This window comes from Xiphophorus couchianus, chromosome 24 (genome assembly GCF_001444195.1).
Source record: "Xiphophorus couchianus chromosome 24, X_couchianus-1.0, whole genome shotgun sequence".
In the NCBI taxonomy this organism is placed as follows: Eukaryota; Metazoa; Chordata; class Actinopteri; order Cyprinodontiformes; family Poeciliidae; genus Xiphophorus; species Xiphophorus couchianus.
In genome coordinates, this window is record NC_040251.1 from 420059 (window position 1) to 444880 (window position 24822).

General features: G+C 38.5%; 3 protein-coding genes and 2 long non-coding RNA genes across 6 annotated transcripts; 4 read left to right on the forward strand and 1 right to left on the reverse strand.

Moving 5' to 3' along the window:
* The first annotated feature begins 699 nt into the window (after positions 1–699).
* cep70 (centrosomal protein 70) lies at positions 700–24501 on the forward strand. Of its 2 annotated transcripts, XM_028010247.1 has the most exons (15): positions 700–856; positions 962–1017; positions 9953–9974; positions 10333–10432; positions 10537–10660; positions 12018–12198; positions 21103–21297; positions 21371–21459; positions 22069–22141; positions 22225–22365; positions 22438–22581; positions 22658–22826; positions 22900–22987; positions 23086–23165; positions 23266–24501. In XM_028010247.1, exons 3-15 carry the CDS (start codon positions 9963–9965, stop codon positions 23325–23327), a joined length of 1458 nt encoding a protein of 485 aa, XP_027866048.1. In that variant the 5' UTR covers positions 700–856; positions 962–1017; positions 9953–9962; the 3' UTR covers positions 23328–24501. The 2 variants fall into 2 exon arrangements, with proteins under 2 accessions (XP_027866048.1, XP_027866049.1); XM_028010248.1 differs by lacking the exons at positions 700–856; positions 962–1017; positions 9953–9974; positions 10333–10432; positions 10537–10660 and adding an exon at positions 10689–11097.
* LOC114140423 (uncharacterized) lies at positions 3410–4922 on the forward strand. Its single transcript, XM_028010249.1, has 2 exons — positions 3410–4337; positions 4677–4922. The coding sequence occupies exons 1-2, from the start codon at positions 3447–3449 to the stop codon at positions 4836–4838; spliced, it is 1053 nt and encodes a 350-aa protein (XP_027866050.1). The 5' UTR covers positions 3410–3446; the 3' UTR covers positions 4839–4922.
* Positions 4948–8527, forward strand: LOC114140425 (uncharacterized). The gene is made up of 7 exons (XM_028010251.1): positions 4948–5077; positions 5919–5987; positions 6115–6209; positions 6538–6664; positions 7064–7181; positions 7866–7942; positions 8119–8527. The coding sequence occupies exons 1-7, from the start codon at positions 4988–4990 to the stop codon at positions 8227–8229; spliced, it is 687 nt and encodes a 228-aa protein (XP_027866052.1). The 5' UTR covers positions 4948–4987; the 3' UTR covers positions 8230–8527.
* On the reverse strand, positions 12619–13363 carry LOC114140427 (uncharacterized). Its single transcript, XR_003594581.1, has 2 exons — positions 13317–13363; positions 12619–12998 (listed from the first exon to the last, which is right to left on the reverse strand). It is a non-coding gene; the product is annotated as an uncharacterized LOC114140427 (long non-coding RNA).
* LOC114140426 (uncharacterized) lies at positions 12998–20090 on the forward strand. Its single transcript, XR_003594580.1, has 2 exons — positions 12998–13360; positions 19829–20090. It is a non-coding gene; the product is annotated as an uncharacterized LOC114140426 (long non-coding RNA).
* Positions 24502–24822: the final 321 nt, after the last annotated feature.

Here is a 24822-nt window from a genome sequence, read left to right on the forward strand (position 1 = left end):
ATGTGTAAGAATGACCTAATCAAAGTCCAGGACTAAATACAATTGAGGGTCTCTGGTAGGACTTGAAACTGATGATCTCCATCCAATCTAACTGAACTAGAGCATTTTTTTCAATGAAGGAAGGACAAAACCCTTCGGTCTGTAGATGTAATCTGTAGATAGTTTTACACATTAATCACACAGGGGGGCCGAATATAATAAATGTGCACTTTTAAATGGTTCTAGGTTGAAGTGTCAGTAAGCTGGGTGGTCCGGGCTGCATCAAGGTGATGTAAGCAGCTACCAAAATCATACAGCACAGGTCAACGGAATCCTTGACTCTGAAGGCTTAAATTTCCATTTTAATTTTCTGCTCAGTGGAGATGATGCATGCAGGGACACAGTGAGTGGCCAGACTCTTTGCTCTCATCTAGCCATTAATAACTGACAATGACCTTTGCTTTCTGACTCCATGGATACTCCAATTCCTCTGCTGAGCACATCACTATACTGACATAAGAGATTCCCCCTGCTAGAGACAAGAAAGGTCAGACATCATGTAGAGGGAGATCATTTTATTATAGCACCTTGATGTTTTCCTCAACTGTAATATCAACCAGAGGTGTTCATCTTTGTAAATAATATTATATAATATTCGTTCTATTATTGAACAACTGCCTAAAATCCGTCATTGGGACTAGTTTAACTGTCATGTTACCGCCATCTTGTGGTCGTGGGGCAATAAAGCGCTGTTTTGTTATTTGTCAGCGGATTGGTTAAAGTCCTTTTGTTTACAATAATTGCGTCAGGACGCACAGTTTGAACTGCGGAAGCGCGCTGCTGTTTGCAGCAAGGTTGTATGGAGTTGGTTGGCAAGGTAATTTATGGCGTTTTGTATTTATAAATGTTTATTATCATTATTATACCTAATGTTCTACTTTATTGTTAGCTACAGATGCTATTCTGTTCTATTTCCCTTTAGCTACCTTAACTCACGAGAGGCCGTGCCAAGAAGCCGGAGTTAGCGTCGTATTTAAGGTCTGTTTCACTCTTCTAAGTACCGCAGTGAAGTTAGTTTCAAGTTGGATATTCGATATTCGAGCTCCGCGGAGTAAGCGGCGTTTAGCTCAAGGTTGATCCGATTTATGAACGTTACTGTCGGCCAGCGGTTCTCTATCGCTCCCGGCCGCAGCGCCCGAAGGTTCACTTAGGGACTATCAACAAATTACCGAACCAAACATTCCTATCAAAGAAATGTTAATAAATGCCTTGAATTGTAACCAACTAACTAATTGTCATTGCTAATTCATGCTTTTACATGAGCCAAAATAGCATCTATAAAATTTTAAAGTCATATACAATATTTTCAATAATTTTAATATTAAATAATATAATGTTTTCTTCAATAGCTTCCAGGTCATGTGACCTAATGACTCAAAATCACTTTGAAATAATTATAATAGTCTCTATAGATGAGGCACAGTCATTTGTTTTCCATTTTTGATTAATTTTCCATTTTTTATTAATTTTTCTTGTCAAAATTGAGGGTTTTTATTCAATAGCTTCCAGGTCATGTGACCTACTGACTCAAAATCACTTTGAAATAATTACAATAGTCTCTATAGATAAGGCACAGTCATTTGTTTTCCATTTTTGATTAATTTTCCATTTTTTATTAATTTTTTTGTCAAAATTGAGGGTTTTTCTTCAATAGCTTCCAGGTCATGTGACCTACTGACTCAAAATCACTTTGAAATAATTATAATAGTCTCTATAGATAAGGCACAGACATTTGTTTTCCATTTTTAGCCATTTTCCATTTTTTATTAATTTTTTTTGTCAAAATTGAGGGTTTTTCTTCAATAGCTTCCAGGTCATGTGACCTACTGACTCAAAATCACTTTGAAATAATTACAATAGTCTCTATAGATAAGGCACAGTCATTTGTTTTCCATTTTTAGCCATTTTCCATTTTTTATTAATTTTTTTTGTCAAAATTGAGGGTTTTTCTTCAATAGCTTCCAGGTCATGTGACCTACTGACTCAAAATCACTTTGAAATAATTATAATAGTCTCTATAGATAAGGCACAGTCATTTGTTTTCCATTTTTAGCCATTTTCCATTTTTTATTAATTTTTTTTGTCAAAATTGAGGGTTTTTCTTCAATAGCTTCCAGGTCATGTGACCTAATGGCTCAAAATCACTTTGAAATAATTTTAATAGTCTCTATAGATAAGGCACAGTCATTTGTTTTCCATTTTTGATTAATTTTCCATTTTTTATTAATTTTTCTTGTCAAAATTGAGGGTTTTTCTTCAATAGCTTCCAGGTCATGTGACCTAATGACTCAAAATCACTTTGAAATAATTATAATAGTCTCTATAGATGAGGCACAGTCATTTGTTTTCCATTTTTGATTAATTTTCCAATTTTTAGGAATTTTTTACGTCAAAATTGAGGGTTTTTCTTCAATAGCTTCCAGGTCATGTGACCTACTGACTCTAAATCACTTTGAAATAATTACAATAGTCTCTATAGATGAGGCACAGTCATTTGTTTTCCATTTTTGATTAATTTTCCATTTTTTATTAATTTTTTACGTCAAAATTGACTAAAATTTACTTTTAGTAAGAAGAACATCCCTAAACCATTTGACAGCGAAATCTCTTTTATTGTGAAACGGCTTGGTTCGGTGACACATGGTAAAAAAGAATGGAGATTCAGACCAGCAAAATACTTAAAAAGAGGTAAGATAGCCAAAGCTGTAGCAGATGGTGTCAGTAAATACTACTATTCAAAGTTGAGGCAGACACCAATCCAAGAAATCACAGCGGGGAACATTACGAAAAGCCTCACTAAAGATGTTTTAAGAAAAATTTCATCAGAATTAAAGAAGAGTACAAGACTCCATGATGACATAATACTTGAGCTCGTGTTAACACAAAAACTGATTAAAGAAACAAGCATTAATTCAAACTCCAAGGGATATTTCCAACAACTTCACATTGACCCTTTTGCAGTGCATTTACAAACAGACACTGGATTACAGATATTGGCCCACCATCTAAGAAATTCATCACCTGTTACCCTCCACCTTGATGCCACAGGGAGTGTTGTACAACAAATACCTGGTCAGGAAAAAAAAATTCTGTATTATGCTATGGTTTTGCCAGGGATGGGCAAGGACAAACCTCCTTTGCCCATAACTGAGCTACTGACCAACAGCCATACTGTTCCTTCCATTTCACACTGGTTGATGGAATTCAACAGAAAACTGACCCACACTACCAAAATCAAAATAGCACAGATAGAAACTGACTACAGCTGGGCTCTCATTAATAGTGTGCTACTAGCCTTTAACAAGGAGGATATTTCACAGTACCTACATAGAGCGTTTGAGATTGTGCATGAACATAAAGTTATAATGAAAAACTTCACAGTATTGCACTTGTGCTCTGCCCATATTATGAAGGCTGTTACACAAGCTTTTGGGAAAAAGACCCGTGATCGAGGCTTAAAAGAGTATGCAAGCTATTGTTTTGCATCCCTTTTAAACTGCAATAACCTCCAACTTGCCATGGAGGTGTTTTACAACATGTGTGTACTATTTGATGCAAAGCATTGCAACCCCTTAGTACAAACAAGTCAAGCATACCTCAACAGCTGTATCTCCAACAACAAGTCAGAGAAAGATGAAGATGGCCAGCATACAGCAGAAGCACAACACAGCAAAAGTGACAAAAGCAACAGCATTATTGCTAACTCACCATTTACAAAGACTTTCCAAGTTTTACGGGACCAAGCTCAGGTTGACATTCTGTCCGAGGAATCAGAGATCACAGAAAATCATTACTGCTGTCCTGGTATAGTTGATGTGCTTGTGAAGAACTACATGGGAATCATCCCACTGTGGAGCGGAATGTTACTTGGCGACTTAACACGGTACAAAACACCCACATCTGCTGCAACAAATAAAACAAGCAAATCAAGAGAAACAAACTGCCATGTGGAGCTGTGGTTTGGCTTGGTAAAAAAGAACATCTTGGCCAAAAAAAAGTACCTCAGACCAGCAGACTTCATCACAAAATTGTATACATCTTTACAAGGTCGGTATGTTGAACATGTTATGCAGCATGGTCTGCCAGACAAACTTCTGGACAAAACTGTCAGAGTTTTGACTAAACCGGCGGATGATCCCAAAGAAAAATGGAACAAGAGGGAAAGTTCTGCTGGTCAGACAAAGACCAAATCCAAGTATTTCAATCCCCCAAAGACATTACCCAATCCCAGAACTTCCAAAGGCACAAACAAACAAATCACCAAAGCTGATGATGATGATAATAATAAAGAATCACAGGTAAGGTTTCACCTACCTTTGAGGCTCTGTTGCAGTTCCACATAAAGAATTAGTTTGTTAAAAACAATGAAATTATCTGATAAAATTTTTTTGTAGTATTCATTTCTGAAATTTCATTAGAAGTAAACAAGTAATAATAGCCTGCATTTCACAATTTCATAATGTGGTTAACATGGGATAACATAATTGACATCTATGTATTGCAGTCTGGTATAGATTTTGTCTTTATTATGGCTGGCTGTTAGCATAAAGTATTATTTAAATTTTGTAAAATATACATTTTTATTGTATTACTTTCAAATGTTTTGATTTTTTTTTCTTTGTATATCTGATTTGCAGTTAACCTTGCTTTGGAAAAAGAGTGACACAGAAGTTGTAGTAGCAGTTGTTCCGTCACAGATTAAAGGTCGGAGCATTGTGATTCATCATTCTGACTTGTGCACTCTTCGACCATATCAGTGGTTGACAGGGGAGGTATGTGTTTGTTTCAGTCATTTATAAAACATCTTCATTTTCAATATTAATACAAACCAATTTTGAGATTTGTATGAGAAGACTTTTGGATGCATGTTTAATATGTGGAAATGCTGATATTCCTTGTGCAGATCTTTGAAAGCCTTCTGCATGTGGCTGCCCATGCATTGGGAGTCATGGACACCTTCTACATCCTGAATCACTACTCAGCTGGTGTGATTTTGTTCGGGGACAGAACTGAGCTTCCTAGACAAAGTTTACCAAAGGTAATGGATTTCTTTGTTGCTATATTATGTCATTATAAGATGAATGAACAGAACTTTCACAGTTACACATCATTTACACAGAGCTACAAAATTGACAACAAAATTACTTCTAACATGAAATCATATGTAATGTGTTTTTGGCAAATATGTGTGCTTGTTGATAAAAAGAAGAACAAGATTTAGTTTTTTGAAAAGGTTTGAATTAAAAGCTGAGTTGGTTTTAAAAGAGTCTTCTGAAAGAATTGCCATGTTTTACTGACTACTTGGCTGTTTTAAACATTGAAACACTTGACAAAATTAATGTAATTGTTCACTGCCATGCAAGTTCCAAATATAAGTGTCATATATATGGTTATCCATGCAAATGAAGAGCTGAACATGGCAGTAAGGCTGGACAACTTCTTTAGAAAACATTACATAATTAATTCCACATTTAAAAAAAAATTCTGTACTAGACACTACATATAGGATTTCAGAGTAATGTAAATGTCAATCATTTAATAAAGTAGAAGTAAGAATCTTGATCTAGTTGCACCCACATTAATCTTGGCTAAGTAATTTCATTTGATATCTTGTATGTGTCCTACTAACTAACATCAACATCACTGCAAGCTTTACACCATCCCACAGCAGCCTGTACAGGGCAATATTTAACACCTTAATTCTTGTAAAACAGTGTATTGATTATTTTATCATTTTTAAAACACCTTGTCATTGAAAAGAAAAATTTTAAGTAAAAGTAAATACTGACATGTGGGAAAAGATTAATTGCGAGACATGTGCTTAAAGTTTTTCTTTATGTTAACATTTAAATTTTGAACATTTTTAAATGCCATTTCAGGTAAACTTTGACAACTATGAAGCAGTTCTGTCATTTGTCCTTGTGAACAACAATCACTGGAAGTTGCTGGTTTGTAATTTTTTGTCTATAATAAATATTTTTTCATTTTATGGTTTGGATAGAGCATGACATATTCACATTAGTTTTAATGAAATTTTTCTTTGTTATGCCCCTTTCCTTTGTTGATCTGTTTTAGTACATCAATGCAGAAGCCAGAACTGTGTTCCTAATAGATCCTGCACAAGTATCATCTGAGCTTGTGGACTCCCAAAAGGCAGCTAAAAGAATACAGTAAATAAAGCTCTAATAAATTTTTAAAATGTATTAAAAATTAATAAATTTGCAAAGTGACCACATAGAGATTGAGTTAAAAATCTTAATGTATGTGACATTCAGATTTAAGAATACATTATGGAAATATATTATCCTTAATATTTTTTACAAATATATTGTGTAAAAAATATTTACATTAATTTAAATATTTATGTAAATATTAATTTCAATAAACTTAACATTGTTGTTGTTAATAGAAACTGATAAGAGGAAAGCGTGAGTTGTCTTATGAGTGTAATTACAGAATACAATTGCTCTTACACAAATCATTTTGTTTGTTATCCAGAGAATACTTCAAAATGAGAAGGACATGCCATGGAAAAACAGACTGGGTTGGGATCCAATGGAAAGGGGGGACAATGCGCCACCCTATTCAACAAGACGGAAGCAGCTGTGGAGTTATTGTAGTCAAAGTAAATTAACGAGTTCATGTTTTTTGTTATACAAGTGTGGACACTGTGTAATTATTATAGAGAAAAGTTGTCTATCATCAAATACAGTCTCTATGGTTAGTTAAAATGGGCTTTCGGAATTGTGGAAAGAGTGTGTATTCACTTGGAGGAATACAGACTCCCCCAACAGTAGCCCATAACTGGGGTCAGTGCAACATGCCACACAGTATTTGTAATTACATTTCTTCCATCATCTTCTAAATGTTGAAACATTTAGATGTTTCACTACAGGTATCTGTACTAACAAACATACCTGTTTTAGTATGTGTGGATACACTATATATGTCCACATGAATGTTTTAAGTCTGATGCATTATAATGCAATAAAAAAAGTCTTTAAAAACTTTTTTTTTTCTTTAGATGGCAAAAGCTTGGATGGAAGCCTTCCCTCTGATGCCAGATGTAGATTTTGACACAACAAAAAAGGCAATGAAAAGTGAAAGAAGAACTCTCGCTCTTCAAATCCTTGATGCATCAGGTATACCATATGTGCATGTCTTTCATTTCGACTTACAATACATAAACATACACACATATATATTTTAGAATCTCCCCATCTCTTTCATTACTGAACCAGTCTCGACTGGTGAATTTAAGGTTTTTTATTTTATTTGATTAAGATCAACCACCATCATCAAAGTCACCACAATAACCTCAATAAATGTGAAAACTAAAACATATACAAACATTGGAATACAAAACATGAACTTACAATAAAGATAACAAAACTAAACAGATCTCGCTGCTTTCGCTGGGGAACACTAAGTTTTGATTTCTTTGTGACAAGCACATCTTGACAGTTCGATTAATTCACTGTTTCAATGACTCTGTCAACTTAGATAGGGTCTGCCCTCATTAGCTCCTGCAGCCCGTGAGGTCAATAAAAACATAAAAACATTACAAAATGCAAATTCCATTTAACAAAATATAAACCACCAACAGTGCCAATCCAAACAGACAAAAATACCTAAACGATATGCAACCTTGATAATTTAGAGAAGTTACTTTACAAATGTATTTTAAGTAATCTCCAAGTATTAATAATTTTAAATGAATTTTCTGAAATAATTAGCTATTTTGTTTTATACATATATATATATATATATATATATCTTGTTTGAATATGCTGTATATTATGCTGTATATTTCTTCTTGATTACAGTATTCGATGACCACTGTTGGTGTGCGATGTGCGCTGCATACAAAGCCCCGGGGTCTGGCCCTGGAATGACAGACTGGGTGAGAAATCAAGAGTTGTCAATGTAAATTTCAGAAGTAGACACAGGAAATAACTCTTGGGAGCCATGAAATGTTTTATATAACAAATGACAAGCAAGTAAACACCAAACTGTGTGACAGGAGATGAGTAAGTTCAGTACTGCTAAACATGTATATTTTCTTGTATTTGTGAACAGATCCAGTGTGACAACTGTGACCGATGGTACCATGCCCTGTGCATAAATATGAAGAGCACAGAATTTCAAAAGAAAAAAAAAGGCAGTTGGAAATGTGTATTGTGTAGTTAATCTTGAAACTAGAAACTGTGTTCATTATTGTTCGAAATACTTTTTGAAAATATCTGTGGAAAATGAAAATGTAATATGTTTGTTTGGCATTGATGCTATGTGTGATGTATAAAGTGTACTTGAATGATTTCAAAGAGATTTGAAGTCATTTTATGACGTAATCTGAAAACTATTAAGCAACAATCTTAAACTTTAAGGAAAATATTCCTAAGAATTATAAAATAAAAACATAAAACATAAATGTCTGTGCCTCATCTATAGAGACTATTGTAATTGTTTCAAAGTGATTTTGAGTCAGTAGGTCACATGACCTGGAAGCTATTGAAGAAAAACCCTCAATTTTGATGAAAAAAATTCCTAAAAAATGGAAAATGGCTAAAAATGGAAAACAAATGACTGTGCCTTATCTATAGAGACTATTGTAATTATTTCAAAGTGATTTTGAGTCAGTAGGTCACATGACCTGGAAGCTATTGAAGAAAAACCCTCAATTTTGATGAAAAAAATTCCTAAAAAATGGAAAATGGCTAAAAATGGAAAACAAATGACTGTGCCTTATCTATAGAGACTATTGTAATTATTTCAAAGTGATTTTGAGTCAGTAGGTCACATGACCTGGAAGCTATTGAAGAAAAACCCTCAATTTTGACAAAAAAAATTAATAAAAAATGGAAAATGGCTAAAAATGGAAAACAAATGTCTGTGCCTTATCTATAGAGACTATTATAATTATTTCAAAGTGATTTTGAGTCAGTAGGTCACATGACCTGGAAGCTATTGAAGAAAAACCCTCAATTTTGACAAAAAAATTAATAAAAAATGGAAAATTAATCAAAAATGGAAAACAAATGACTGTGCCTTATCTATAGAGACTATTGTAATTATTTCAAAGTGATTTTGAGTCAGTAGGTCACATGACCTGGAAGCTATTGAATAAAAACCCTCAATTTTGACAAGAAAAATTAATAAAAAATGGAAAATTAATCAAAAATGGAAAACAAATGACTGTGCCTCATCTATAGAGACTATTATAATTATTTCAAAGTGATTTTGAGTCATTAGGTCACATGACCTGGAAGCTATTGAAGAAAACATTATATTATTTAATATTAAAATTATTGAAAATATTGTATATGACTTTAAAATTTTATAGATGCTATTTTGGCTCATGTAAAAGCATGAATTAGCAATGACAATTAGTTAGTTGGTTACAATTCAAGGCATTTATTAACATTTCTTTGATAGGAATGTTTGGTTCGGTAATTTGTTGATAGTCCCTAAGTGAACCTTCGGGCGCTGCGGCCGGGAGCGATAGAGAACCGCTGGCCGACAGTAACGTTCATAAATCGGATCAACCTTGAGCTAAACGCCGCTTACTCCGCGGAGCTCGAATATCGAATATCCAACTTGAAACTAACTTCACTGCGGTCTTCTACGTCGGTTAAAACTTAAAATGTATTAGTAAAAGGCTAATTAAAGGAACGGCCTTAAAATTCAGCTTATCAGTCAACTGTAAATGGTATCAGGTGTTACGTAAACTGATAAGAGAGTGACTGTTTAAAATTTGATCTGGAGGAGTTCATTCCAAGAGCTGAGAGTTTTTCTTCTAGAGTGGCACCATGTAAAAAATGGGTCTCTACTCATTACACTCGAAGGCATCACTTATTGCTGCTAAAAGAGGGCTGTGGTATTGATCCAGCTGTTTTTGCTTTGTTTCCTGCAGGGCTGTAAAGATGATGAAGCCGGTAAGACTCCTCCTCACCTTTTAGTGTGTTTGTGTGTGAAGTGGAGGGCCCCTCCCCTGGTGGATCACCTTTCCTCCATTGTTGAGTTGTAATAGAGACCTCTGCTCTCAGAGGTGGGATCACTGACAGGAGGGTCAGCTCCTGTTCACATAGGAACACATTTATTTAGGAGTTAAACTGGTAACAGCTGCATACTGCTTAAGAATGGCTACAGAAGCCAGAACAACGCATTTTCCATGCATTACAAATAAGACTTATGTTTATTTGTGGACCTATGGGCAGTTTCAGGTACCACTTAAATCTTCATTATGTATGTGTAGCAGGTTTGAGTGATGCTGATTGTGGCTGTGTGTTGCAGCAGGAGCAGGTAGAGTGGGATGACGTGAATAAACTGCTGCAGCATCACGGCTTTAAGCCTGTGTTCTTTGCGGATCCTGTGGAGAATAGGAATCTCACAGGTGAGGAGATTTGTTTCTGAAATGGATGGTTCACAGCTGCAATGTCTGATGTGGTTTTTCTTTTTGCACATTTCTTGATGATGGGACCTGTATGTGTCCCACAGATTTGGTCCTGCTGGACAAGAAGTCAGCGAATGAGTTGAGGATGACTCTGAGGATGATGCTGATGGACTCTGAGAGGAGACAGACGCTCATCCAGGAGCTTGTCAAGTCTAACAACCAGCTCAAGTACGTCTGTTACTCAAATCACCATGTTGGGTGATTCACTACTAACTGTGCCGCTCATGGCAGCGGCATGTGTGAGTACAATTTGTTCCAATAATATTTGTGAATTGTTCGAACACTGAATCTTTGGACAATTCACAAAAATAATTCCTTCTGGTGTTTTACGTGTCTTTTTTTTTAACTTTATGATAGTTGCTAATCATAGCAACTTATGCATCAGCATAACCATGGCAACATTGTGTTTTTTACAACTGGAAGCCACTTATTAGAATCTTAAAAGCTCAAACAACATCTCAACTACAAGACAAAATCCTAGCTGAGCCACAAAAGAAATTTTCAGTCAGAAACCTCTTGAGATTTGTTGACTGACTGCTACTGGAGATCCTTTTTGCTCACAGCATCCATAACAACTCTTTGAAGACACTTGAATATGAGTTGCGGTAACATTTCATTTTCCTTTCAAATAAATCAGATATTTTTGAATTTAAACAGAAGAGCGCCAGTAACTCTGGAGGAGCTGCAAAGTTTGGAACGGATGCCCTCAAACACAGCGTGGAACAAGTTGTGCGAATGTACTAACCTTATTAGTCATTGTATTTGCAATTTCTGGCAGGACTTGTGAGAAAGCACAGCTTTGAACTCCAATAAGTAGAATTTGTGTTTAAATCAGCTGTATTTTTTCAGAATATTCAGATAATCTATGTTATGTCTTGAAGTTGATGGCAATACCTTGCTTCAGAGTAGACGATTCAGCCAATAACCACAGTATGAGGTTTAGAAATCTAATGGGCACAAAAAATATTTTTGTATCTCTATTTCTTCACCAATATTTAATCTATAATATGAAGTAACTGAAACCATCAGTTTGGCTGGCAGATTTCATCCTGCTGGAGAACAAACAGCAGTTAGAAGAAGAAGAAGAAGAAGAAGAAGAATTACTTTATTCATCCCAGCAGGGAAAATATTTCGCAGTTACACAGATTAACACACACACAACGGGAGCTGCGTCTGCAGGCAGCCAGCTGAGCCGGCGCTATTTTTGAAGGAGAACATGTGGCAAAGGTCGTCGGGACCGGGAGTCGAACCCGCGACGTCCGCAAGCTCTGGCTCTTTAATAATGGATCTGGTTCTGTGTGGACCACCTGTCCTCTTGTCACCCAATCTCATCAGCATCTGATGGTCATTGAGTGGTGACCATGGAAATCAGTAATATGCTCTGCAACCTTCAATGCAACCATCTCTCACTCTAATTGATAATCTGTCAGATATTTAATTTGCTCTTGATTAGAACTACGTAGATATTTGAAGATATGGGGACATTAGAGAGCAAACTAAGTGACACTTTTCTGCATGTTGTTAGAGAGGAGGTACAGAAACACATGAGTCATGCAGCTCAGCAGTCCCAAAGAGCCACTGAGCTGCAGGGGCTGCTGGATGAGGTGAAGAGCAGAGTTCAGCACCTGGAGGAACGCTGCCTGGGGAAGGCGGTCCAGCAGCACAGCCACACCCAGCAGCTGCAGAAGGAAAACAAAGAGGCTAAGGTGATTTACTGAGTTTTTGTTCTTCTCTGGCACATATATGTTGGCTGTTGGCCAGAAAAAATGCTATGTTTCCTATGTCCAAGTATTTACAGAAACTTTTATAAAGGCATATATATTAAAAAAACTGAATACGGTAAAAAAAAGAAAAAAAACTTCACGATTTTCTGTCATTCAGAAAGTTATATAGAGCAATTACACACAGTGAAATATTTAAAGTTTGTATTTCTTGTAATTTTGATGGTTAAGACTTGCAAAGAAAGAAAACCCAAAGTTCTGCGTCTCAGAAAATTTGATAATTATGTAACCAACTAGTGTAACTTACGAATAGATAAGTTGAGAAACTTAGATTTCAATGTTGAAGTTACAGTTAGTCTATCTTTCTAAGTTCAAAAAGGAGGATAATAAGCACAAACAACCATATTATCAAGAATGAACAGATTATTTAATACAACTTGAAACAGAATATTACGGTACAGTTTTTTTTTGTTCCAACATAAAGTGTCCACCTTTTTTATCAGGCAGTGTATTTTCTTTTGGTTCAGATTCCTTATAGTTCAGTTCGTCCTTTGGAAGTTTTGTTTTCTTAGTTCAGTAATTTAAGTCAGTCAGTCAAGTCTTTGTTAAATGGCCATGTGTTTCTTTGGATCCAAAATCTTATCTTATCCAGTGCAAAGTAGGCAGCGGATCCAGCAGTCCCAGGTCTTGGGTTGAAACCTGGAGCTCAGCAATCCAATCCAGGCCTGCGATGCTATGCAGCTGGACAGTCTTCAAAGTTGAATGGGGTTCTAAAAAAAACCAACCTGCATATATATAGAACTTAATTAACTATTAAGTTTCAAAAGTATGCAGGAAGCAATAAATTCCATTTATCACAAAAATAATATTCAACTAATGGCAAGCTTGCAAAACAAACGTATCACACTGTATCCAACCTCTTAGTTTGTACATAACAAAAAATGCAATACAGTGAAAATCATCATTTTAATCTCACACGTTTCTCCGATTGGTTTTATTTACGTTTCTCTGTTCTTCCTTGTCGGAATATATGAGCAGTAATGCCTATGACGCCAGTTAGCATTAGCTTAATTTCGGTTGCAAAAACACGTTACAACACTCACCAGAGAAAATCACAGTAAAAATGTGTTTTACTGCCAGGGATCAGGTCTTCTTCTTCTTCTTTTCCTTTTTTATGGCGGTTGGCAAACAACTTTTAGATGTGCATTACCGCCATCTACTGGAATGGAGTGTGGATCGGGACGCTAACTATATACACCCCCCTCAAAACAATAAAATAAAAAAAATAAATAAATAAAATAAAATAAAAATAATAATAATAATAAAATAACAACACTTAAATCTTTTCTATCAATTTTGTTTTCTTAAGATAATTAATTAAATAACTTATATCTTTAGAATTAGAAATTTTTCCCAATATATCTTGTAAATTTAACTGTAATTTATTTTCTTGTAACCGGCAAACTAATTTCCTTCTCTCAACAGAATATTTGGTACAGAATAACAAAACATGTTTTATTGTCTCTTCTTGACCACAAAAATCACAACTTCCAGTTCGATGTTTTCCTATTTTAAATAAATTACTGTTTAACCTTGTATGTCCAAAACGCAACCTAGATATAACTGTTTCCTCTTTTCTATTTCGTCCCGTTCTCCTCATTGCACCAACTTTTCTTTGAATACTGTACATCCATCTACCAGTTCTATCTTCCTCCCACTGTCTCTGCCATCTTTCCTTAACCTTTTGTTTAATAATAGATTTGATTTCTTCTCTACTAAATGGAACTAATATATCAATATCACTATATTTTGAAGCTAGTTTCGCATATTTATCAGCCAACTCATTCCCTCTTATTCCTATATGTGATGGTATCCATGTAAATATAACTAATAACCCCATTGCTTGAATTCTATATGTTATCAACTGAATTTCTAATAAAAGATCCGGTCTACTAATAGCATGATTATTTTTTAATGAATATAAAGAAGAACTTGAATCAGAGCATACTATGCTTCTTAATGGACGGACTTCCTCAATCCATCCTAAAGCTAAAATAATTCCCATCATCTCTCCAGTATAAACTGATACTCCATCAGTAATTCTTTTACATTTTTTAACTTTGAATTCTGGAACAATGAAAGATACCCCATTACTGCTATTTGAGTTTTTAGACGCATCTGTAAAAACTTGGACATATCCATAGTACTTACTGTCTAAATATGATTGAACCAAATATGGATCTGAAATGTTTTCTCCTTTCCTTTTCTCCAACAAAGTTAAATCAACAACTTTATTATGAAATAGAGACGGATAAACTGGTGAAAGAGGAACTGTTTGACTAATGTTTATATCAGATAAACCAAAATCTTTTATAACATTTTCTATCTCCCATCCAAAAGAATGTAATTTCTTCTTTTCTTTTTCCCAACTAGATTTTAAAATGTCTTGACATGGATGATTTCCATCATGGCCCTTTAAATTACACCAATAATTGGACTTTAACTGTAATCTTCTGAGATTAAGTGGCATCTCTCCCATTTCTATTAGCAAAGCTGACGTTGGAGTTGTTCTAACTGCTCCTGTACATAACCTCAAGGCTTGATACTGAATACTATCTAATTTTTTTAATAGTGTTTCTGATGCTGACCCAAATACAATACTTCCATAATCAAATACAGACCTTATTAACCCAGTATATATTGATTTCAATGCCTTCCTCTCAGCACCCCATTCACTTCCCACCAAACACCTCATTACATTTAAAACTCTCTTACATTTATTCTCTACTTTTTGAATATGATTTTTCCAAGTAAGTTTTTCATCCAACCATAAACCCAAAAACTTAAATTCCCTTACCCTTTCTAATTCATGATTATATAGTTGCAGTTTTAAATTTTTAGATGCTTTCTTCCTTGTAAAAAATAAAGTCTTTGTTTTGTCTATAGAAATTTTAAATCCCCATTTAAATGACCAGTCTTCTATAATTCTAATTGCTTCTTGTATCTTTTTAACAATAAACTTTAATTTTTTTCCCCTCTTCCATATTGCTCCATCATCAGCAAATAAAGAACACCCCATTCCACTTTCCAAATTGTCAAATTTCTATTAATCATAATAGAAAAAAACAAGGGACTCACTATACTTCCCTGAGGTGTGCCATTCTCAACAAAAACCTTTTCTGACAATTGTTGTCCTATTCTTACTTGTATTGATCTATCTTGTAAAAAATCTTTTATCCAATAAAACATTGATCCATTAATTCCCATTTTTTTCAATTTAATTAAAAATCCATCTTTCCACATCATATCATAAGCTTTCTCTATATCAAAGAAAACAGCCACTACACTCTCCTTGTTAACTTGCCCTTTTCTGATTTCATGTTCTAAACATAATAAAGGTGGGGGGAAGGAGCCGGAGCTAGTGCGTGAGGTCGAGAGGTTCCGGCTAGAAATAGTCGGTCTCACCTCGACGCATGGCTCTGGTTCTGGAACCAGTCTCCTTGAGAGGGGCTGGACATACTTCCACTCTGGAGTTGCCCAGGGAGAGAGACGTCGGGCAGGAGTGGGCATACTTGTTGCTCCCCATCTCGGCGCCTGTACGTTGGGGTTTACCCCGGTGAATGAGAGGGTAGCATCCCTCCGCCTACGGGTGGGGGGACGGGTTCTGACTGTCGTTTGTGCTTACGGGCCGAACGACAGTTCAGATTACCCACCCTTTTTGGAGTCCTTAGAGGGGGTACTGGAGAGTGCTCCTCCTGGGGACTCCCTTGTTCTGCTGGGGGACTTCAACGCTCACGTGGGCAACGACAGTGAGACCTGGAGGGGCGTGGTTGGGAGGAACGGCCCACCCGACCTGAACTCGAGCGGTGTTCTGTTGCTGGACTTCTGTGCTCGCCATGGATTGTCCATAACGAACACCATGTTCAAGCATAAGGGTGTCCATATGTGCACTTGGCACCAGGACACCCTAGGCCGCAGTTCGATGATCGACTTTGTCATCGTTTCATCGGATCTGCGGCCGTATGTCTTGGACACTCGGGTGAAGAGAGGTGCGGAGCTGTCCACTGACCACTACCTGGTGGTGAGTTGGCTCCGGTGGTGGGGGCGAAAGCCGGTCAGACCTGGCAGGCCCAAACGTGTTGTGAGGGTCTGCTGGGAACGTCTGGCGGAATCCCCTGTGAGACGGAGCTTTAACTCCCATCTCCGGCAAAACTTCGAACACGTCCCGGGGGAGGTGGGGGACATGGAGTCTGAGTGGACCGTGTTCCGTGCCTCCATTGTCGAGGCGGCCGATCGGAGCTGTGGCCGCAAGGTTGTCGGTGCCTGTCGCGGCGGCAACCCTCGAACCCGTTGGTGGACACCTTCGGTGAGGGATGCCGTCAGGCTGAAGAAGGAGTCCTATCAAGCCTTTTTGGCCTGTGGGACTCCGGAAGCAGCTGATGGGTACCGGCGGGCGAAGCGGCATGCGGCTCGGGCGGTTTGCGAGGCAAAATCTCGGGCGTGGGAGGAGTTTGGAGAGGCCATGGAGAAAGACTTCCGAACGGCTTCGAGGCGATTCTGGTCCGCCATCCGGCGTCTCAGGGGGGGGAAGCGGTGCAGCACCAACACTGTTTATAGTGGGGATGGTGTGCTGCTGACCTCTACTCGGGACGTTGTGGGCCGGTGGGCAGAGTACTTCGAAGACCTCCTCAATCCCACCAACATGCCTTCCACTGAGGAAGCAGAGCCTGGGGACTCTGGGTTGGGCTCTCCAATCTCTGGGGGCGAGGTCGCCGAGGTGGTTAAAAAGCTCCTCGGTGGCAAGGCCCCGGGGGTGGATGAGATCCGCCCGGAGTTCCTTAAGGCTCTGGATGTTGTAGGGTTGTGTTGGTTGACGCGACTCTGCAATATCGCATGGACATCGGGGGCAGTTCCCCTGGACTGGCAGACTGGGGTGGTGGTCCCCCTGTTCAAAAAGGGGGACCGGAGGGTGTGCTCCAATTATAGAGGGGTCACACTCTTAAGCCTCCCTGGCAAGGTCTATTCAGGGGTCCTGGAGAGGAGGGTCCGTCGGATAGTCGAACCTCGGATTCAGGAAGAGCAGTGTGGTTTTCGTCCTGGTCGTGGAACACTGGACCAGCTCTACACCCTCAGCAGGGTCCTGGAGGGTGCATGGGAGTTCGCCCAACCAGTCTACATGTGTTTTGTGGACTTGGAGAAGGCGTTCGACCGTGTCCCTCGGGGAGCCCTGTGGGGGGTTCTCCGGGAGTATGGGGTACCGGGCCCTTTGATACGGGCTGTCAGGTCCCTGTATGACCGGTGTCAGAGTCTGGTCCGCATTGCCGGCAGTAAGTCGGACTCGTTTCCGGTGAGAGTTGGACTCCGCCAGGGCTGCCCTTTGTCACCGATTCTGTTCATCACTTTCATGGACAGAATTTCTAGGCGCAGCCAAGGTGTTGAGAGGATCCGATTTGGTGGCCTTAGGATCTCATCTCTACTTTTTGCAGACGATGTGGTCCTTTTGGCTTCATCAGATCGTGATCTGCAGCTCTCGCTGGATCGGTTCGCAGCCGAGTGTGAAGCGGCCGGGATGGGGATCAGTGCCTCCAAATCCGAGGCCATGGTCTTGAGCCGGAAAAGGGTAGAGTGCCTTCTCCGGGTCAGGGGGGGTGTCCTGCCCCAAGTGGAGGAGTTTAAGTATCTCGGGATCTTGTTCACGAATGGGGGAAGAAGGGAGCGGGAGATCGACAGGCGGATTGGCGCAGCGTCTGCTGTCAAGCGGGCGCTGTACAGGTCCGTCGTGGTGAAGAGAGAGCTGAGCCAAAAAGCGAAGCTCTCGATTTACCGGTCGATCTACGTTCCCACCCTCATCTATGGTCATGAGCTTTGGGTCATGACCGAAAGAACGAGATCGCGGATACAAGCGGCTGAAATGGGTTTTCTCCGTAGGGTGGCTGGGCTCTCCCTTAGAGATAGGGTGAGAAGCTCAGTCATCCGGGAGGGACTCAGAGTAGAGCCGCTGCTCCTTCACATCGAGAGGAGCCAGTTGAGGTGGCTTGGGCATCTGGTCAGGATGCCTCCTGGACGCCTCCCTGGTGAGGTGTTCCGGGCACGTCCCACCGGGAGGAGGCCCCGGGGAAGACCCAGGACACGCTGGAGGGACTATGTCTCTCGGCTGGCCTGGGAACGCCTCGGGATTCCCCCGGAGGAGCTAGAAGAAGTGGCTGGGGAGAGGGAAGTCTGGGCCTCCCTTCTGAAGCTGCTACCCCCGCGACCCGACCTCGGATAAGCGGAAGAAGATGGATGGATGGATGGATGGATGGAACATAATAAAGGATCCATAGTGCTTCTCCCTTTTCTAAATCCACTTTGACATTTTGATAAATATCCCCTCTTTTCAACAAAGTAGCTCAATCTTTCATTTACCATTCTCTCCATTATTTTACAAATATGAGAAGTTAAAGCAATGGGTCTGTAACTTGCTGGATTTGACTGATCTTTACCTGGTTTTAAGATTGGAACTATGATTGCTTCTTTCCATGCCAGAGGTAAAATACCCACTTCCCATATCTTATTATAGAATTCCAATAAAACCTTCTTAGATGAATTGCTAAGCTTATTAACCATAATATAAGAAATATTATCTTTTCCTGGAGATGAATTTTTTGATTTTCCTAAGGCATTGTTTAATTCAAATAAAGAAAAGGGACTATTCAATAAATCATTATTTCTTACATTTTCTTCTAATAAATTTACATTTTCATTAATTGTACAATTTCTTCTGCGGTTTTCTTCTGCGCTTAAATTATTACAACTATGAACTTTAACAAATTTTTTAACTAACATATTTGCTTTCTCCTCCTCAGTCACAGCAATATCATTTCCATCTTTCAGAACTGGATATCCATATTCCCTTCTAATTCCATTCATTCTCTTTAGCATTCCCCAGACTTTTGAAATCTTTGTTTCCCTACCTACAGAATCACAAAAATTACTCCAATAAACCTTTTTTGCATTTTTCACCGTTCGTTTAACCAGAGCTTGTGACCTTTTATATTCAATAAAATTCTGAAAATTCTGATTTCTCTTTAACAATCTAAAAGCTTTATTTCGATATTTAATTGCACCATCACATTCCTTCGTCCACCATGGAACAATTTTCTTCTTATATATTCCTTTTTTCCTTTGGATTGTTTCTCGAGCAGCCCCTAAAATGGCCTCACAAATAGAAGAATTTACCATATCAACATCCAAATCTATATTAACTTTTTGCATCTCTTCATCATTTATTATTTTGTATTTTTCCCAATCAACATTTCCAAATATCCATCTTTCTAAGTTCTCATTAACACTTTTTCCTATTTCTTTACCAATTTCAATAAGTATAGGGTAGTGATCACTACCTATAGTTGATTCTCTTAATATTTTCCACTTACTAATCCCAGCCAAATTCTTTGAAACTAAAGTTAAATCTAACGCTGATTCTGATCCATTTCTTATATTAATTCTCGTCCCTTCTCCATTATTAAGACAAACCAAATGTTTTCTATCCATTATTTCTTCCACCACTTCTCCATTTGCATCATTCCTATTACCCCACAAAGTACTATAAGCATTGAAATCTCCAAGGGATCAGGTCACGGATCTTCTTTTCTCTTAACCGTTACCGGAATTAATCAAGAATTTATCTTATAGCATGCGGTAATTCGCACAACGTGCTACAGCCAGCTACGGTTTTCTTCTTCTTCTAATAGTTTCCTGCTGTCTAAACCAGAGTGTAACTCACAAGCCACCTGCTGGCGGTTTCTGGTATGACAAGAAAACTCAAAATGAAAATATAACTAAATTGCTGGGAACATTAAATAACAAAACAAAATCCTACAGAAATAAAATACCACTAACAGTACCACACATATACATGTGGGTTACAATTACATAAAACAATATGAACTGACAAACAGAGCTGCTTATCTGGTGAAAGGAGAAACAAAACTGAACTTTTGCACAGAATTAGGCTTGTCACAATAAAACATTTTGCTGGACGTTAAGTTGTCCCAGATGTTTTTGCGATAAACAATAATATTGTTGTTTTGAGGTCATTTTGAAGTAATATTATTGCAATAGCATAATAATGCAAGAATACCTTTCGAAGATTGTTACATGCAGTGGTGGCTGCATGTGGGATTCCTCCCAGTTCGGGTTGCTGCTGAGCTCCGGCGGGTTAAGCAGGCCCAGCTGGTTTCACTCTGTCTCTTGATGAGCAGAGTATAAAACTAGCTGGGAAACGGACTTTCGGGGCCTCTTGGCCAATTGGGCAGCATGTGTGCTGCAGCTTGGTGGTGCTGCAAATGAGGATTTTGGTCTACTAGAAACCCTGGTTTTCATTGTTATTCTCCCTTTTCTTGTAGATTTTCATTTTCATCTTTGAGTTTTCTCTGGATCCCCCAGAATAAACCCTTTAATTTTACCCTCCTGGTTTTTGTCTCTTAATTTTTCCTGGCTTATCTATTGTTACAGCCCCCCCCCTCCCCCCCTCCAAAACCCCTAGACTGCCTTGGGGATGTAACAAAGATAAATAAACTTTAAATTCTAATCAACATTTAACACTGAAAGTCTTTTCAAATATCCAAAATAAATAAACAAAACGAAACAACAAATGAAATGAATTATGAAGTCTTTGCAAACAAAATTGTTCTTCAAAAAAAGGCTAGTTAAGACTTTTGTTATCCAGTTTTGGTAGAAAGAGAGAAAATGGATAAATCATAAAAAGGGAAATTATTGAGCTCGTTTTAATTTATCATTTATTGCGGTTGATTGATGCGACAGGTCTACTCAGACGTCCAAAGTCTTCATTTCATTTACTCAGCTAGGAGAGTTGGCAATTGGGATGACACCACTGTTTGTTTTTAGAGGAGGTATCTGTTGCTGGAAAAGAAGGTAGCCAATCTGGAGGAAGAAACAGCACAGCTCAGGAAGAAACTGTATTTGACTGTCAAAGAAGAGCAACAGCGACTGACTCAACAGAGTCGATTACAGGAGTCCACACATTTGGATCAAGCTACAAAGAGGACCTCTGTCTCCCCGTCTTTCAAAACCATCCTCAAGGTAATTCCCTAAGCCGTTCCTATTGTTCAGGTTGTGTTATTAAAGCAGGTCTGATTCCTCGGCTTGTTCCCAGACATATCAGGACCAGCAGAAGGAAAGCCGCTCTCACATACAGGAGTTGGAGGAAGAAGTGGAATGGCTCAAGACAGAACTGGACACAAGGTGTGTTTGTCACCAAAGATGGTTTTGAACTGTGTGTGTGTTTAGGCCAAGAAAAGAGACACCAGATAAGATGGACATCTCTAAATAGGGTGGAATGATACCTTTATTGGTCAAATGGGTCATGTAAAGGTAATACAGTATTGACAGAGGTTAGGAATCACATTTATGAATATCTATTTCAATAGTTCAATCAACAAATAAAAACACACCAACACACACAACTGTGCATATTGATACTTAATGTGTATTAATATGCAAAGTGTAAGCCATCTTGGCTTGACAGCAGAAGCTAACACTTACGGGCTACGTTATCTCTGCCAATCAGTACCAAGGAAAATAAATGACTTTATTTTGCTTTCCAAACTCCTGTCAAGCAGCATTGTGCCTAGGTATTTCAGCTTTCCAAGCTACATTTTCTTTTACATATATTAAATAAGCTCTATGGAAAAATCTGCAAATGTCATCAATGTTTTACTTTCCACTGCAATGGTTGGTTGATTCAGAATGTGTTTGACTGAAGAGGGATTTACTGAAGGATTTATCTAAAGCTCAGAACTGAAACAGGAAGTAGTTTTGTTTTAAAGCACTCTGCTTTTTTGCGCTGATTAGATGTAGAAGTGACCTCACTGGGAACAGCAGGGACCAGTCCAAAACCTCCAGGCAATGGGTCCAGTATCACCACGTAAGTGAGCTTTTCTCTAAGCAGATTAGTTTGTGCTAACTTTCTGTCTGTCAACGCTTTGTTCTAATTTTTCTGCTCTTCAGCTGTTGACTGAGATCAACACGCTCATTATCAACCCCAGGCTGCACCAGTATCAACGCTGGCCCAGAGAATCGGAGGAAGCAGAATTCCAGGCTGTCCTTCCCACTCTGGACCAGTGGTCCCAGCAGCTCCACATGCTCAGGGTAAATACTCAGACAGCCTCACTATTTACTCAGTGCTGGAAGCTGCGTTGAACAGACTGTTCCTGTGTTCAGGATCTTCATTGCGGACTGAATAAACTGAGTGCCACACTGATGCCACTGCAGCCCTGTCATGCTGATGCAAAAGCACTTAAGGTGGAGGACATGATGCTGCTGGTGGAGGCGCTGCTGGAGAATGCCTCTTCTGACAATAAACAGGTTAATCTTTACTTTTCTGAGATTAGAACTCAGCTTTTTGTTCCTGGTGCTGAAGTCTTCATGCTTGTCCTGCCAGAAGCTCAGGAGTCCCACTCGATACACCTTGGCTTCCATGGTGGCTCACTTCCAGAAACTGTTTGACGTTCCCTCCCTGAGCGGAGTTTACCCTCGAATGAACGAGGTCTACACCCGACTGGGAGAGATGACCAACACTATGAGGAACCTCCAAAATGTTCTAGACCTAGGTGACTTTCAAAAATCTGCTTTAGTTGTCCATGTTTCACATAAAGCCTCGCTAACCTTTCCATTGGATGTTAGACAGCAAAGCTTCTCCTACTGAAGTTGTGAACCAGGTCTCCAGACTAGTCTCCTTGGATCCAGGACTGGGACAGGCAGACATTGACAGGTTCAGTATTCCACCAGCAGCACCTGGTTTATTCTTGTTACAGGTTGTGTGCTGGTCTTCATGAAGCTGCTTTTCTGTTGTCTGCTTTTGTTTTTCAGCATCATTATCAAAGTGAAGCAACATGATGAGTTTTTTCTTGCTTTCCACAACCTCGTGACAGAAATCTTAAAGATTCTTGGTATAAAAGTACTTTGCTTTACTATAGGCAAACTTTAAAGTGACTACATTGTCTCCTTTCCTCTGCATGATCTGCTGACATGGCTCTCTGTGTGTTGCAGGTGTGAGTCACCTGGACGACATACTTCCTGCTCTGCAGTCTCTGAAACAGACGGCTCAGTGATCCTCCTTCCTCCACTGGACATCTACTGCTTACATTTACTTATTATGTTGTCATCACAACTGCGGCCATCAAGTTTCAGACATTGATGGCTGTAGAACCACCCACTGAGCTTAGTAGTATGTTTCTCACCATCAGATGGCAGCACACAACGACCATGTGCCTAAAATAAAGCAGAAATCCAACTGAAAATGTTTAGTTTCAGATACTGAGACAGGAATTGCCTGAGCTACCTTTCCCAGGAACTGTACAGGATTAAATTCCTGTGAATGACTGTGTAACCTCTTATACAACCCTGTCAGGATTGCACCATAGCCTGGAAAAACATGGACTTAATTTTTAGTCATTTCAGTGATGAAATGATGGAAAAATCTTAAAAGCAAGTTTATAAACATGAGTAAAATCATTTTACTCTACATAACATGTAATTTGCGAACAGGGCTCTGTCTTTGCTTGGAAAGTTATGTGACAGTTCCCAGAACAATGCTTAGATAATCTGGCACCAGAGACAGTGCTGTGCTCCTCTACCTCACAATAAAGAAACGAGTAAAGATTTTAAATCTTAAGCAATATTTTCCATATGTCCAGAGCTCATCTGACTGATAAGATAGTTTTAATAAATGTCATGGTTCTTTGAAGAACGCATGTTGATATCTGCTCCTCATTTCTTTTAAAGTATTTTTTTATCATTTTAATGTCAATGAGCCTTAAAATGCTGACCAGTCTGGACAGTCATTGTGAAAGCTTAAATTAAAAAAACATCTAGGAAATTGTATTTTACACCCAGGAGGAGAAGCAGTTTGGTGTGGAACTGGACCAGCTGGGCTTCCTGCCACTAAAGACTGATTCACAGGTCTGTCAGGAGGAACGCTAACACACCCTGTCTGCATGTTAATACTACCTGCAAGCATAGCTGGTTGCTATAGAGCAACCATCCATGTTTCCCCACAACAAACAGCTGCTACAACCACTGATGTTATCTACTGAACTGGAATAAGGCTCAACTTAATGTCCAAAGATACTGTCCACTTTGAGCATGGTTCTCCAGTTCTAGGCCACCTTCTCTTTTCCTTGCATTTGCTCCCACTTGACTTTAAACTTGGTAAACATGGAATTGTTTTTCATTTGTATGCAACTCTCAGGTCTATACTAAAATAAATAAAATGCCTTTTATTTACATACTCTGGAACTGTCTTGATGTCGTTAAAGCCTGGATAGCACTTAGCGTCCTAAATATTAAATCAATATTTTCACCTTGACATTTGACACACTTTGAGATGTTAATTTTAATTATTTCTGGGTTTTTTGTTATCTTTATGTATATTGTCATATGGCTGTTTGAAACTTCTGTGCATTATGTTTTTTAATGTGTGTTTTTTTAAATTCAGCTAACTAGCATTTTGATTTAAATCGTATACAAATAATTTTATACATAAAGTTGTATTAGATTGTTTTGGAGCTGACCAGGATATGTTTTCGATCATTACAGAAACAGAAA